Source organism: Quercus lobata, chromosome 3 (genome assembly GCF_001633185.2).
Source record: "Quercus lobata isolate SW786 chromosome 3, ValleyOak3.0 Primary Assembly, whole genome shotgun sequence".
In the NCBI taxonomy this organism is placed as follows: domain Eukaryota; kingdom Viridiplantae; phylum Streptophyta; class Magnoliopsida; order Fagales; family Fagaceae; genus Quercus; species Quercus lobata.
In genome coordinates, this window is record NC_044906.1 from 42694865 (window position 1) to 42711626 (window position 16762).

The 16762-nt window shown below is 38.1% G+C and overlaps 1 protein-coding gene and 1 pseudogene across 1 annotated transcript; one reads left to right on the forward strand and one right to left on the reverse strand.

The window, feature by feature from the left end:
• The first annotated feature begins 4163 nt into the window (after positions 1–4163).
• Positions 4164–8432, forward strand: LOC115979327 (annotated as a pseudogene).
• Positions 8433–8591: 159 nt separating this feature from the next.
• LOC115980924 lies at positions 8592–11632 on the reverse strand. Its single transcript, XM_031103117.1, has 4 exons — positions 11572–11632; positions 11276–11507; positions 10547–11187; positions 8592–8659 (listed from the first exon to the last, which is right to left on the reverse strand). The coding sequence occupies exons 1-4, from the start codon at positions 11630–11632 to the stop codon at positions 8592–8594; spliced, it is 1002 nt and encodes a 333-aa protein (XP_030958977.1).
• Positions 11633–16762: the final 5130 nt, after the last annotated feature.

Below are 16762 nucleotides of genomic sequence, written 5' to 3' on the forward strand. Positions count from 1 at the left end.
CGTGGGAACTAAAAATCTGACTTGACCCCCTTTTTTTTTTTTTTTTTTTGACAGGGACGTTACAACTACATTGGCTAACCAGTCTGGATAATAAACCTCTCGAATAAACTTCGCTGTGGCCAACTTCTGCACTTTTTCCTTAATAGCATTGTCTCTCTCAGGGGCAAATACTCTTTTCTTCTGTCATACGGGTTTAGAGAAAGGATATACATTCAAACGGTGAGTGATGACACTAAGGTCTATACCTGGCATATCCTCATAGCTCCAAGCAAACACATCAATACTCTTCTTCAAAAAACGAACGAGATCCTGTTTAGTTTTTTATTCTAAATCCACTCCAACCCTGGTACACCTCTCGGGGTTATTTTCGTCCAAGAAAATATTCTCTAATGCTTCAGTGGGCTCTGCCACAACTCTCCTTTCCTCAATATTCATCGTCTGAACTTGCTCGTCCATGGCTAACATGGCCAAGTAGCATTCTCTTGCTGCCAGCTGATCTCCCTGCACTTGTCTTATCCCATGCTCTGTTGGAAATTTGACTAACAGGTGATAAGTAGACGTAACTGCTTTCCAACTATTTAAAGTTAGTCTTCCAATTATAACATTGTAGGAGGATGAACAATCTACCACCAAGAAATTCACGTCCTTGGCTACCTGTTGTGGATATGCCCCCACTACCACAGGTAATGTGACAATGCCCACAGGCTGCACCTTTATTCCACCGAAACCTACCAAGGGCGAGTTTACTAGATGAAGTTGGTCTCATTCGAGCCTCATTTACTGAAAGGCAGTATCTACTGAACTTCCATTGTTCACCAACACCCTTCTAGTTGTATAGTCGGCAATAAGCAAAGTAATAACGATGGCATCGTCATGGGGGTGGTGAACTCTTTCAGCATCCCCATCCGTGAATGTGATGGCTTGCTCGTCTGTGGTCCTCGTCCTTGGCAATCATCCAGAGAGCTGAACATTCAGCATTACTTTCAAATACGTCTTCTTGGACTTGGACGACTGACCTGCTGAACTTCCTTCTATAATAACTCTTATCTCTCCAAGCGGGGGTCGCGACGACTCTTCTACCTTCCCTTTCAACTTCTCATCCTTATGCTCTCATCCAAGGAAATTTCTCAACTTTTCTTGTCTGATAAGATTTTCAATCTGTTGTTTCAGATCGTAACATTCCTATGTCGTGCCCATGGTCTCTATGGAAGTGGCAATACTTGTTCCTATTACGCTTGTTGGGATCTCCCTTCATTTTCTCCAGCCATTTCAAGGAAGGATCATCCTTGATTTGCATGAGAACTTGCTCAAGGGGCATGTTCAATGGCGTGTATTTTTTATTCCGTGCCGAAGGGCTTGCCTTCTTGTTATCTCGGTCCTTCTTATCTTTTGTTCATCCCTTCTTTGGACAGGGACCTTGCTCGGAGTGGCGCGTGGGGTTTGCTTCCATTCTCTCGGCTCTCTTCCTCTTCTTAGCTATGATTGCGTCCTCTACATTCATAAAGTTTTGGGCCCAATGGACGAGTTCAGCCATGGATTAAGGATTTTTCTCATTAAGCTTATGGATGAATAAATCAGAATTAACCACATTATGGAAGGCCGCCAAGAGTAGCTTGTCATCCACCTCGTCCACAGTCAGTGCTTCCCTATTGAAACGAGTGATGAAGGACCGCAGACTTTCATTCTCACCTTGTTCTATGGTTAACAGGCTGGACGAGAAACATTTTTGCCTTTGCCCTCCAATGAAATTATTAACAAATAACTTACTCAATTCTTCAAAAGAACTCACTATATTCGGGGGTATTTTGCGGAACCACACTCGCGCCAGTCCTTTGAGAGTGGTAGGAAAGGCTCTACACATAATCTCATCTGAGACCCCTTGAAGGTGCATCGTCGTCTTGAAAGTAGCAATGTGATCAAACGGGTCACATGTTCCATCGTACGAATCTAATGAAGGCATCTTGAATTTCGGAGGCAAGGGGTGACCATTGATGGAAGTCGTGAAAGGGGAGTCTGTCCGGTGGACTAAACCCTCTACTGGATATGCCTTTCTCATGTTCTCTTTCATCTCCTCCATAACCTTCCTCATCTGGTCCATTTACTTCTCCAAATGTGGCACCCTTCTTGACGTGGTACCCCTTGACTAGCTTTCAGGTTCAACATTTCCTTTATCTTCCTGGCTCTGGGCTTGACCTTCAGTGTACCCCTCATTGCGTTGCCTCCTTAAATTAATCTCCCTTGTTAACTCCTAATTTTGACGGGTTAACTTCGCCATGGCGGTTGCCATAGACTGCATGTGTTGAACAGAGGACTGTTGCATGACTGGGGCTGATCAACAATTGTGATGGGGATTGCTTGAAGCATCCCTACCCTCCTGATGGCCTGGGCTGGTAGCCCTTGATCTGGTCCGAACCATTTAGCCTTTTGTCGTAGGAAGACAAATTATAAGACAATTGGAACTTCCCATAGATGGCACCAACTGATGATGTTCTAAGACTTAGTAGGTTGGATGCTTCGGATCTTGATGAATTTAAAGACTTGAAAGATAAAAACAAGGATTCAAGGAGACCGGGTTGACAGGCCATGAACCCTCCGATGATAAAGTCAGTTTCTCTCTTTTAGAATATAGAATTCCAAAATTCTGGGAGTTGTGTAAAGGAAAAACTTGCCTTTATTTTGTTGGGGATGAGTGTATATACAGTGCTATGGAGGCAATTACTTGTTTGGTAACTTCCCCCACATTTGTGGAGATCAGAGGATAACTGCCATTGGAAGTTAAATATTCAATAAGAAGTTACAATGATACATCAAGATCTCACCACATGGTTCGATTATTCGTTCATGTAGACGGAACCTATATTGAGGGTCGTCCATGTCTGGACGACCTCATAAGGTCTGGACGACCTCACCGGGTTTAGACGAGGCTCTCTCAAGGATTCACGTCTGAGGGTGAGGGTGAGGGAGCGACATGATTATCATGGTATTCCACGTCCCATGAACCACTATTCCAGGACGAGTTCACATTTTGTGGATGACTATTCAAGGACGAGCTATACTTACGAAGTCTTACCCATCAAATACTTTTAGGGTTTGTTTGGTTTGATAGATTTTAAGGAGGATGAAAAAAAAGGGAGAGAAAACAAATATTGTGAATGTTTGATTGGAGGGAGGAGAGAAAGAAAAAAAAATTAGTGGGTCCTAAATATTCTCTCTGAACCCACCAAAATGCTATCTCTCCAACTTAAAGAGAAAGTATAAAAAAGAAGAGTAGTTACAATCAAATTACTAAACTACCCCTCTCTTATGTTTTGGTTGTTTCTTACTTTCTTTCTTTTTTCCTTTCCAATGTGTGATAGTGATACACAGACAGCTTCCTTTTCTTTTTTTTTTTTTTTTTTTTTTTTTTTTTTTTTTTTGAGAAATAATTACAACATGATGCTAATCCCACAGCTCGAACCCTTTCTCCCCTAGACCCCTAAATACTTTGTACATAGAAATGTGTCAATTCAGCTACAAGATCTTTGACTCCTTTTCTTGTTTTTAGCTTCTTTTGGTTTGGTTTTTATTTTTTTTCCTTTTTTGGGTTTTACTGGAACGTGCCTTTCTTTCTTTCTTTCTTTATTTCTTTCTACTTTTTTTTCTTTTTTTTGTTTTTTTTTTTAAATAATTGGGCATCAATTTTTAATAATGGGACTTGAGTAAATTAATACAAATTCTCCTACTCTTTTCCATCCTCCTGCCCTTTCATCCTCTAACTTTCTTTGTATCCACAAGTCGGAACCAAACAAACCTTAGTACATAGTTAACTTTTGCCAAAAAGTCAATGTATCCCTTGCTTCGGACGAAACTTCGTCAACTAAAGTCTGAAACTCCGATCTCATTTCTGAATACGCGCTAGCGCGTGGGTACTGAACTAAAGTCTAAAACTCCGATCTCGGACATTTTTGAATACGCGCTAGCGCGTAGATACTGAATGGTAAATATCTTTACTTTTGTCTTTTCTTTTCCACTAAAGAAGCCTCTCTACTTCCGATATGTTTCCTTAACATGTTTGTAAATTTTCTACTATATAAGGGAACATTTTAGCTTTGTAATTTTCAGGTTTCACTGATAGTTTATTTTACTTGTACTGTGTTGCAACTTTTCATTTATTAGAATAAAATTCTAATTCGTCCTACAAAACTTTTAAAATTTAAAAAATAAATAAATAAATAAAAAGTTTGTATTTTGCATAGTTGGGTATACCGAAGTCTTATTATAGTTTCTTGTTCAAAAAAAAAAAAAAAAGTCTTATTGTTCAAAGAAAAAAAAAAGTCTCAGTTTCTCAATTGGGCTTCCAAAATACTATATTGGTTATAAAATCTTTGAAATAAAGTTATGGCAGCAGCATTTGTGGGTGGTGGGGCTGCTCTTGGGGCAGCATTTGGAGAGGGCTTTGCAGTGTTACATGTCACTGTTAAGGATGTGGTAAGCAAAGCCCGTATGTTCAAACCCATTCTTAAACACCTCGAATCCACGTTAGATCGTTTGGCGCCAACAGTCAACGAAATAACACAATCAAGTGAACAGCTTGATCTCCCAGAAGTGGAAACAAAGAGCTTGATCGAACATATGGAGGAGGGAGAGAAGCTGGTTCTCAACTGCTTGAAAATCCGGTGGTGGAACTATTGTTTCAAACTATACTACTCCCCTAAACTTAAAAGAGTTGGGCGAAAAAATCGTCAGGTTCTGTCAGCTTGATATGCAAGTGCATAGCACAAGGAATGGGTTGAGGACTTTGGTAAATGTGAATATTAATATGCAGAAAGTGGATTCGGTTGTGGATAGACAAAGGGTGCTGTGCACGGTTCGTGATCCCCCGGATTTTACAGTCGGGTTGGATATGCCAATGAAGGAGTTGAAGACCCTGCTGTTGAAGGAGGAGGTGCAGCTGCTTCTACTGACTGCTCCTGGAGGATGTGGGAAGACCACATTGGTGCAAATGCTTTGTCAGGATGACGAATTAGAGGTACTTACATCTCTTTTGTGTGTCAGTGTGTAATTTTTTACTTTCTAATTTGTTAGTGTTTTAGGAAATATAGTTTGCATATTGTTGAAGTTGTTTATAGTGCTAGTATGTGGATCCTTAATAGTAAAGTATACCGTTAGGTAGTAGCAAAAACAAAATACATTGAACTTCCTTGTTGAATGACTTGAATCCTAAAATGATATAATGCAGTAAAAGAAAGCAGATGATTAAAAAAGAAAAAATTTAAAAGGCAATTCTCATATTTTCATAATTGGTGATGTTTCTCATAATTTTTTTTTTTTCTCACATCTAACTATTTGCTGCGATTGGGATTGGGTATTCTGTTCATATGACTGGGCCATTATGTGTGTAATATTATGCGGTATGAAATGTGCGTCTGTGGCAGTTTTCTAACTACATTGTGTGTGGACAGGAATGTTTGAGGGCAATATTCTCTTTGTGAACGTTTCAAAAACTCCCAATGTGAAGGTCATTGTGCAGAACCTATTAAATTATGAGAATATGCAGCCTAATTTTCAAATTCAAAGTGATGAAGATGCAATCAACCAGCTGTCACAACTGCTGAATCATCTTACACCTAATCCTATATTGTTGATCCTAGATGATGTCTGGCTCGGGTCAGAATCCCTTCCTGAAAAGTTTAAGTTTGATCTTCCCAATTACAAGATTTTGTTTACTTCAAGAACTGCATTGTCAAGATTTAAATTTACATATCACTTAAAACCACTAGATGATGTTGATGCAATGACTCTTTTTCATCGCTCAGCATCCCTACATGATGAGAACTCTTACATTCCAGTAGAAGAAGATGCCAAAAAGGTACTTTGTCAATCTGTGAGAGAGATATATATATAGCTTATCAATATATATATATATATACACACACACACACACTTGCAAAAATTATGTTTTCATACATAGCTTTGCTTGGGCCAAAAATTACTCCTGTAACCTCCAAATAATAACTGAGTTTATTTGTTTCCTTGAATTCCAGATAGTAAGAGGCTGTGGGGGATTCCCACTAGTCATTAAAGTGATTGGTGGCTCACTGCGTAGGCAGCATGAAGTAGTATGGCACAGTAGACTAATGAAATGGTCTGATGGTCAATTTTATTTTAGTTCTGATACGCAGCTACTTGCTCATCTTCAAAAAAGCCTAGAATTTTCCGATGACAACGTCATCATCAAAGAGTGTTTCATGGACCTAGGTTCATTTCCCGAGGACCAAAGGATCCCTGCTGCTGCCCTCATTGATATGTGGGCAGAATTGTATAAACTGGATGAAGATAGCATCCATGCCATTGCCAATTTACAAGAACTCGACATTCGAAATCTGGCTACTCTTGTGATGGCAAGGTATGCTGGCTTTTTATCTCTATACTACAGTTTCTTGTTGTGTGATTTCTTCACGTGATTACTGCTAGTTGTATTATGCCCAAAATATTTTTTTTATGGCTTAATTAACTTCTGATGGCATTTGATAATATGTTATTATAGTTTATTTGACATGTCAATGGCCAATTTAGGATTTTTCATACCATTGATTTGAAAGGTGATTACTAACAAGAGCTAGAAAAAAGGAAACTTATGCCAATCAAGAAACAAGATATTCCAAGCTTCCAACTACCGTGCCCTGGCAAAGAGGGGTGTTTCAAATTTTAATAGTTAACACTTGTTTGCATCTTGTCTGGCATACACTTGAATATAATTATTGTAGATAGAAACTGATAGTAGTATCTATTTCCCTTTCTTGTGTCATTATATTCTTAATTTTATATATTTTTCATATGTGAACCTGAAAATTTTGAATATGTTCTAAGCTTAAATTTTTCCCATTCACAGGAAAGATGCAAGTGAGGTCAAAAGCTATTACAATGAAGACTTTGTCACACAACATGATATTCTTAGAGAGCTTGCTATGCATCAGAGCAGCCAGGAGTCTATAGGACAAAGGTCAAGACTGATTATTAACATAAGTGGAAACAATCTACCAAAGTGGTGGACAGAACAAACGCAGCAACTCATTAATGCTCGCCTATTATCCATCTCAACAGGTTGGCACATTTTCTCTCTACCAAAGACACACACAGACACACAATATGTAATTTACATAATATTGATGGCTTATCACATTGTATAAAATTATTTTTGCAGATGAATTATTCTCGTCCAGTTGGTGCAACATTCAAGGATCCAAAGTTGAGGTTTTAGTTTTGAATTTTCATACAAAGAATTATACATTACCTGAGTTTGTGGAGAAAATGGATAAACTCAAGGTTTTGATAATCAATAATTATGGTTTCTTTCATTCCAAAATAAGCAATTTTCAATTGCTTGGGTCTCTACCCAATTTAAAAAGAATCAGATTAGAGAAGGTTTCAATTCCTTCGCTTTGCGAGATCCTTGTACCATTGAAGAGTTCGAAGAAAATATCCTTGTTTATGTGTAATATTGGTAAGGCTTTTGAGAATTGTAAAATTCAGGTTTCAGATGCATTTCCAAATTTGACGGAGATAAACATTGACTATTGCAATGATCTGGAGGAATTGCCTACTGGGCTGTGTGATATTGTCCACCTCAAAAAAATCAGCATCACCAACTGTCATAAGTTGTTTGCACTGCCAGAAGAAATTGGAAAGCTGGTGAATTTAGAAGTGCTAAGGCTTAGGTCATGTACTAATTTGTCAGAGCTACCAGATTCAATTAGAAGTCTCCATAAGTTAAGCATTCTAGACATATCTGACTGCCTAAGCATTATGAAGTTGCCAAAACACGTTGGTGAGTTGTGTAATTTAAAAGAGCTCAACATGAAAGGGTGCTTGAGATTGCGTACTTAGTTTCCAGAATCAATAATGGATCTTGAGCAGTTAAAGCTTGTGGTATGTGATGAAGAGAGGGCCAGGTTATGGGAGCCTATTAAGGAATTCCTCACCGAGCTTAAGGTAGAGGTGGCTAAAAAAGATATCAACCTGAATTGGTTTCCCAAATGATTTCTGAGAACTGTTCTTCTTCAAAAATGTTATGGGTTCAATATGTTATGTCAAATGGAAATATGCTAAATCACGGTCAATGCCAACAGTAGCTAATAAGAAAATAATTGGGGGGAGCTTACAAAATAAAGAATTTTTCCAATAATCATTCAATTAATTGGTGGATAGGAATATAATCCAATGTTGTATTGATTAGCTTAGTCTATTCTTTGCTCTTTACCGTCTGAAGAATCTGATTCTGTTATGACCCATGTAATGGATAAATTATTTGAATTTAGTTTTGTGATAGAATAAGATAGATTAATATTGTGATTTAATTGTATTCAATTAATTCTTATGTCTTAGGATAGGATTAGTTCAAATGTTTTAGGATTTGTTGATAAGGCTATCTCATCCTCGGCTATTTATGTACGTTGAAGATATTAATGAGAATTAAGCAGAAAATTAACCAAAAATGTCTATTTCTTCTCTCAAGTTCAAGAGGCTAGTCACCTCAAATTGACTAATCTATCTTTCAATTATCCTAGTTCACAACATTTGGTATCAGAGCCAAAAAATGACACTATCACACACTATCCTCCCATCTGCAACCTACGCCAATCCACATCCACCATATACTTCCAAGCATCTACTGCAACACCTAACCAAAAAAAAAGAAAAAAATTCAAGCAACAACCAGATTTACGAGCACTAGACCACCCATTCATCAAAGTCTAGATTACCAAACCTCCATCATATATAGCCCAACCTGTGACCTTTCAAAAAATATTTGAAGACCCATTTGTTAGCAAGCCTTTTTTCCCCAATCCAGACCAGTTCGATTTTGATATTAAAAAAAAAAAGAAGAGTACATCTACCTATCAAGACTCAAGAGTGTCAATCCCAACAAATAAAGAATGGAGAGCATGCTGGAGAATGTCAACCAAATGTTAAATATTACCAAGGACATGTCCAAAAGCATAGCAAGGATGCAAGATTTGTGGGATCAAATGACAAAGGTCTTAGATAAACAATCCAATATAATTTTGGAAATCAAAGAACAATCAAAAGTTCAAGGATCCCATGAAATTTCGGAGAATCAAAATGATGTAGTCCAAGCATCACCAATAATTCTAGAGAGTAATATATTGGAGGATGTAAGGAATAATGAAGTGGGAAAAATTGATCAAAGGGATCTTCTTGTGATTTCAAAGAAGTCTAGTCTAATTTCACACATTGAATTTGTCATTCCTAATGAGTTCGAGGATGAGAAAATCAAGGTTTTTCTTTTCACAAAAATGATTAAAGAATCAATGCAAGTATCCATGGTTCAAATTCTTATCCTTCAACTCTTTAAGATTCGAGGTCAAGTTTTCTCTAATTGGGGGAGGAGGATATGGTGTGAGCAAGCATCTATTTCCATGTTTCGGAATCTTGAGGACAAGATTCATCTTGAAGGGGAAGGGACTGTTATGACCCTTGTGATGGATAAATTATTTGAATTTAGTTTTGTAATAGAATAAGATAGATTAGTATTGTGATTTATTTGTATTAAATTTAATTACTATGTCTTAGGATACGATTTGTTCAAATGTTTTAGGATTTGTTGATGAGGCTATCTCATCCTTGACTATTTATGTACGTTGAAGGTATAAATGAGAATTAAGCAAAAAATTAAGCAAAAAATTCTATTTCTTCTCTCAAGTTCAGGAGGCTAGCCACCTCAAATTGACCAATATATCTTTCAATTATCCTAGTTTACAACAGATTCATTCTAAGATTTAGGTTCAATTTAGTCTATTCACTGAAAATTTCAAAAATATATTTGGTCTATATTTTGACCTCGTTTTCAATTTAGTTCTTTAAGTTTTTACAACTTTCAATTTGGTAATTATATTTTTAAATTTGTTGTCTTTTTAGTCCATGCCAACTCGCTTATGAAAAACACACTACTAACAGCAAGTTTAAAATCATCTGAAACCGCAATAATTGTTTTGTCATGAGATTTGGAACTCCTCCAAGATAGCTAGTCAATAATTAACCTTAACTAAGTGATCCCCCCACCCCCTTTCTGTCTCCCCTAAACTGATAGCAAAGAGAATAAGAAAGAGAAACAGAACTAGTACCTTTGAATATCCAAAGACACATATCTTCAACTGAGGAGCTGGGCTTCCATCCAACAAAGTGTTTTCTAGCTTCTAGTCACCTATGTAGCACGGGTGCGTTTTGGGACTCCGGTGTGGGTGCGGGACTCGGCAATTTTTGAAAAAGGTGGGTGCGGGTGCGGTGGGACTCGGCGATTAAAAAATTATTAAAAATATTTTTATTTATATTTTTAATATATTGCCAAGCATACTTCTTCACATTATACAAACATATACCAAATTTAAGAGCAATAGTAGATAATAACTAAAACATGATGTTCATAAATTAAATACAACCCATAAGATTGAAACTAAAACATTCCATGATGTTCGGAAATTAGAATACAACTCGCAAGTTTGAAACTAAAACAAAATAAAAGATAATCAACAAGACAATCAAATACTAGCATCATCATCATCAAGATCAATAGCTTCACTTCGAACTTCACTTTCACTAGTAGTAACACTAGTGTTAGCATTCCTAATAACCATGGTCTCCAACTCTGGCTCATCATGTGTAAGGGTTGAATTCTCAAGAATTCCAGCTTCTCCATGTATCTCACTCTCATTCCAAGAGTCTCCTGTAATATCCCACATCTTTGTTGATGTATTTACGTACTCCTCATTGCGCCTTGACAAGAGTCGAAGATTAGAATGCATATATACCAAATCTTCAATGCATGCAAGAGCCATTTTGTTTCTTTTTAAGGAATAAATGAATTTGTATGTGCTCCAATTCCTCTCAGCACATGAGGATGAACAAGGTTGTCCAAGAAGTTTAAAGGTAAGGGATTCAAGAGTTGGAAATGCGAAGCCATGGTATTGCCACCAAACCAAAGGTAGTAAGTCCCACCTATCTGTCAAGGCATCTGGTGAAGGAAACCTCCCTCCTGAAAATGCAGCAAACTCAAACTTCACCACCTTTAATTTACTCTTATCTTCAAAGTATCGATCCAAACACTTGCTCCTTTCCATAGAAATTTCTTGATCCCGATGTGGAGAGATGCATTTTGGATTCTCCAAAAGCCATTCAATGGAGTAATACCTAGTTAAAAATTAAAAAACAAATATAGATGAAACTTGTGTTTTACTAGAAAAGGGAACTAAGGAAAATAGAAAATAAATGTACTTACTTAGGATTTAAGGAATGAGATAAGCAATGTAGTGGTGTACAATTTTTAGTCCATCGATTAATGAGCATATCATACACCACACTCCAAAATGAGCTATACTCATCATCTTCCAAGCCTTCGTGCCAATATATTGCTGCCTTCACCTTCTCTATCATTGAATCCCACATCTCATACACAAGATGAAGACAAGGCTTATCTGTGTCAGCTACTCGTAGCATATCATAAATAGGTGCTGTGAATTCAAGGATATAATCAACTTTATCCCACCAAAGATCACTTAGAATCATATCTTTCACCTTTAGAGTTTTTTCCAACATCATCCTCCCTATAAGAAGCCCATTGCTCACTAATAGCCATCGCTGCATCCGACGCAGGTGTGGCACCAGAGGTGCCGCGTCCGTGCTTCATAGATGATAGTGATATTTTTTTTGACTTTGTAGTCGCAACAATTTTGCTCTCCTTAGCTACTTGACTCGCAGTTGCAATAAATATTTTAGTTATTACTTTATTAGATTTTGTATAATTTAAATTTTATAGTGACATCGATAAAAAATAAAAATAAAAAATTCCTAGAACCACCGTTATTTAAGTAGAGCAGGCTTTGCAAAGGGGTGGTGCTGGCGAATTTTGCTTCTTCTTCAAAGCTGCTGGTTGTACAGAATGAATGAACTTTTGTGATGGGGCCAAGAAATTAAGTCAGAAACTTGAGTGATTTAAACGATAAGTCCAAGAAATTAAGTTAAGACACATGTGGAAATTAAGGCATCAATTTTGTTTATTATATCGGCAATCACAATAATTGTTGATTCAGTATTATTATACTTTTGGGTCTTCAAAAGTCCTTGCTAACCGTCTCAAAGCTGTCCTCCCCCATGTCATAGCTGAAAATCAGAGCGCCTTCACTGCAGATAGGCTTATAACCGACAATGTCCTAGTGGCATTTGAGCTTATGCATTATTTGAACCACAAAACCGAAGGCAAAGACGGTTTCATGTCTGTCAAGCTCGACATGAGCAAGGCATTTGATAGGGTCGAGTGGGGTTTCATCAAAAGAGTCATGGAAAAATTGGGTTTTCACAACAATTGGGTCTCTCTGATCATGAAATGTATTTCTTCAGTCTCTTACTCTGTCATCATCAATGGAGAAGCTTATGGCAGCATCACTCCCACGAGGGGCCTTCGCCAAGGCGACCCTCTTTCTCCGGGGCTTTTTCTTTTGTGTGCCGAGGGTCTCTCTGCCCTTATCCATCAAGCCGCAAGAAATAAGGCCCTCTCTGGAATCAGCATCTGTAGGGGCTGCCCGGCCATCACCCACCTTTTCTTCGCGGATGATAGCCTCTTATTTTGCAAGGCTAAGGTCATGGAATGTAATGTACTCATGAGCATCCTCGGAGTTTATGAATCTGCCTCAGGCCAAAAGATAAACCCTGACAAGTCCTCGGTCTTTTTCAGCCCAAATACATCTCAGGCAGCCAGGGACGAGATCCTAAATTCATTAGGACCAATGCAAGACTCTCGACACAAGAAGTATCTTGGCCTCCCTTCCTTGATTGGGAAATCAAAATCCCAAGTCTTTGCTGAAATTAAAGAGAGAGTGAGCAAGAAATTAGCGGGTTGGAAAGGAAAACTTCTCTCTATTGGAGGTCGAGAAATTCTTATCAAAGCCGTGGCACAAGCGGTGCCCACGTACACAATGAGTTGTTTTCAACTTCCAAAAACCTTGTGTGACGATTTGGAAAGCATGATGAGGAACTTTTGGTGGGGCCAAAGAAACCATGAGCCAAGACTTGCATGGGTTAGTTGGAAAAAGATGTGTAAGTCCAAGTTGTATGGTGGCATGGGCTTCCGGAACCTCCAAGCCTTCAATCTTGCCTTACTTGCAAAACAAGGGTGGCGGATCCTCACTAATCCCACTTCTTTGGTTGCAAGGGTCTATAAAGCTAAGTATTTTCCTTTTGAGGATGTCCTTAACTCAAGATTGGGAAGCAATCCAAGCTACGCTTGGAGGAGCATCAATAAGAGCCTTCGGGTCCTAAAGGAGGGTACTCGGTGGAGGGTGGGCAATGGTAAATGGATCCACATTTGGGAAGATAGGTGGCTCCCAACTCCAACCACCTATAAAGTGACCTCGCCTCAATTAGACTTTGGCATCTTCCCAATGGTCTCTTCTCTCATTGATGAGGATACAAAATGGTGGAAACCGGATTTGGTGAGATCTATCTTTCTACCTCATGAGGCTGCTGATATCCTTAAGATTCCTATCAGCTTTAGACTCCCTGACGATCAGCTGGTTTGGGTAGGCAACGAAAGAGGCTCTTTCACCGTGAAAAGCGCGTACTACATTGCTATGCGCACAATAGATGATCTTGATCTTGGTGAGTGTTCAGATGCTCACAGCCAATCCTCCTTTTGGAAAGCAATTTGGCATTTGAATGTCCCCCCAAAGATCCGGATTTTTGCTTGGAAAGTATGCAGAAATGGCCTCCCAACAATGCTAAATTTACGATGTCGGGGCTTAAATGTCTCTAGTTTCTGCCCTATATGTGACATGGAAATGGAGTCTATCCAACATGCCTTATTTCTTTGTCCTCATGCCAATCAAACTTGGGCTAACTGGCCGGACTGCCCTGTAAGTATCTCTTCCCCAAATGCATCTTTTATGGACTCTATATCAAAGGTCATTGATCCTGGCCTATTCAAGGAATTAGCTCTTCTTTTCTTTGTCCTATGGTCAATATGGGGGAATAGAAATCAAGCCATTTATGGGGATTCTGTTCTTCCGCCAGCCATGGTCTGGGAGACTGCAAAAAGAGCCCATTTGGATTTTGTTGATGCTAGGCTATCCTCTCCCCCTGCTCCTCCACCTGCCCGTGTCCATTGGACAGCCCCCCCTGCCGGCTTCTTCAAGATCAATGTGGATGGTGCCACAGATGTAGGGGGTGGCAATTCTTGCATTGGAGCTGTCATCCGGGACTCCTTAGGCTTCCCCATTGGTGCGCTCAGCCTGGTTCTTCCCTCTTGTTTTCCTGCTGAAGTCACAGAAGCATATGCTTTGCTTCATGGTGTTCTCTTTGCTGCTGAAATGCAAGTCCTCCAAGCTCTCTTTGAGTCCGACGCTTTAGCTATTATTCATGACTTAATCTCTGAAGCTTCTGGCAGCGACTTCGGGCATATTCTTGAGGACATTCGGGTAGCAACCAGTTCATTCAGTTTTTGTTCCTTTCATCACTTGAAGCGTGAAGGTAACAGAGCTGCCCATCACTTAGCTTTAGAAGCTAAACGCACAGGCCAAACAAAAATATGGAAAGGAACCCCTCCCCCTTGTATTCAGGAAATTCTGAATGATGATCTATTGTATTAGCAGGTCTCCTGCCTCTGTGTACTCTTTCTTTGTTGGAATGAAATCTCTTCCAAATTCCCCATCAAAAAAAAAAAAAAAAAAAAGTACGATTAAGTCAGTAGAAGATCTTCTCAAAAAAAAAAAAAAAAAAAAGTCAGTAGAAGATCTTTGGGTATTTCGAATTTGAAATGACAACCCAAATTTCGTTTCAGCTTGCTTGTTTGATTGTGCGTGAAGTCAAGGATTTTGACAGAAAAATAGAAGAGAAGGTCATTTCTTGCTTTTCCCATACGCGCAGAACAGGGAACGATTCTGCACATGCCCCGGCAAGATTAGAGAAGGAAATAGAAGGATCAAACGTTGGGCACTATACCACGAATAATTAGATCGTATAAAGCAACCAAATCTACCTTTATTATTTTTTTAAAGCTGATGGATCTATAGAATGGATGAGTTTGTACGATGGATCCAAAAAAGCAAGTTAGAAACCTGTCGAGTTTTTCAATTAACTTCTTCTCAATTTTTTGACTTCTCTCTCAATTTTCTTTACTATATCATAAATCTCAATAATTGTTATTATCATATTATTGGGTCAAGATCCATCTTACCTCATCAGTAAAATGAAATTGATAAAATATCATTTTGTAGGCATAAAATTTCTCTTTTACAAATGTAGCCGTTACTATCACTTAGATTATGATGAAAATATTTCACCTACTCCTTGGTAATCCAAACTTTCAAACGTGTACCGATGGGATAGGTGAGTGTCTATGGATAGCAAAAGTTCCTCCCAAGTATACTTAGGGATGGAGGAAAATTCTAAACATGATAAAAGTATAAACATGATAAAAGTATACTTAGCAAAATGGACTGAATAGATGGAAGTAAACCGAATTGGATGAAAGTGGACCAAATTAGACCGAACTGAACCGAATATTCTAAAATGTTACGTTGATGTGGCTCAATAGGAGTGTAATAACAATAAATACTACGTTTCAACTTTAGATATTATATAGATTCCATTGTTTGATTATGATCGAAATATTTCACCTACTCCTTGGTAATCCAAACTTTCAAATGTGTACTGATGGGATAGGTGAGTGTCTATAGATAGCAAAAGTCTATGTATAGCAAAAGTTCCTCCGAAGTAAACTTAGGGATGGAGGGAAATTCTAAACATGAGAAAAGTATACTTGGCAAAATGGACCGACTAGATGGAAGTGAACTGAATTGGATGAAAGTGGACCGAATTAGACCAAACTAGACCGAATATTTTGAAATGCTATGTTGATGTGGCTTAATAAGAGCGTAATAACAATAAATACTACACTTCAACTTTAGATTTTTTATAGATTCCATTGTTTGATTATGATCGAAATATTTCACCTACTCCTTGATAATCAAAACTTTCAAACATGTACCGATGGGATATATAGGTGAGTGTCTATGGATAGCAAAAGTTCCTCCCAAGTATACTTAGCAAAATGGATTGAATAGATGAAAGTGGACCAAATTGGATGAAAGTGGACCAAATTAGACCAAACTGGACTGAATATTCTGAAATGCTACGTTGATGTGGCTCAATAGAAGCGTAACAACAATAAATATTACGCTTCAACTTTAAATATTATATAGATTCCATTGTCTGTTTTGTATATTAGAACTAATTGAATTGTATTTGTAGTTGAGTTTTCCACAATAAACAAGTTTGTTTGCAGGCAAGTGTTCCGAGCTTCTTTAAGTGAGTTTGTTAATGTGTTCTAATAAATTTCCAGCTTGCTTATAAATAAGAAGAAAAAAAAATTCAAACTTGTACCAGACTTGGATGAATGGTGTCAACATGTGAAAATAAATCAATTCTAGGTTGATATTACGTTTGACAACTTTAATTGTCTAGAGATAATGAATTTTGGGAAATTCTTAGCTAGTCCTGGACTACAAGATCAGCTTGTAGTCCCAGCCAATAGAGAGAAGACACATCACTAAAAATGTATTACATCAATTTATTTGCCACTATTTGCTGCCGTTTCTTTCCATCGCAACGTTGGCAACACTTCAGCTCTGTTTCTATTTCATCTGTCCCAGCCACTACGGCTATCTCACTGCTTTTAGTTTTTATTTTTCGTTCTTAGCTCAATATTAACTAG

Bases quoted from the DNA above. Each gene is read 5' to 3' on its own strand.
- LOC115980924 (XM_031103117.1), bottom strand. From the start codon at position 11,632: ATGGCTATTAGTGAGCAATGGGCTTCTTATAGGGAGGATGATGTTGGA. The intron at 11,508-11,571 runs GTGAAAGATATG...TTGAATTCACAG, and splicing joins TGTTGGAAAAAACTCTAAAG to CACCTATTTATGATATGCTA. The intron at 11,188-11,275 runs GTAAGTACATTT...ATTTTTAACTAG, and splicing joins TCTCATTCCTTAAATCCTAA to GTATTACTCCATTGAATGGC.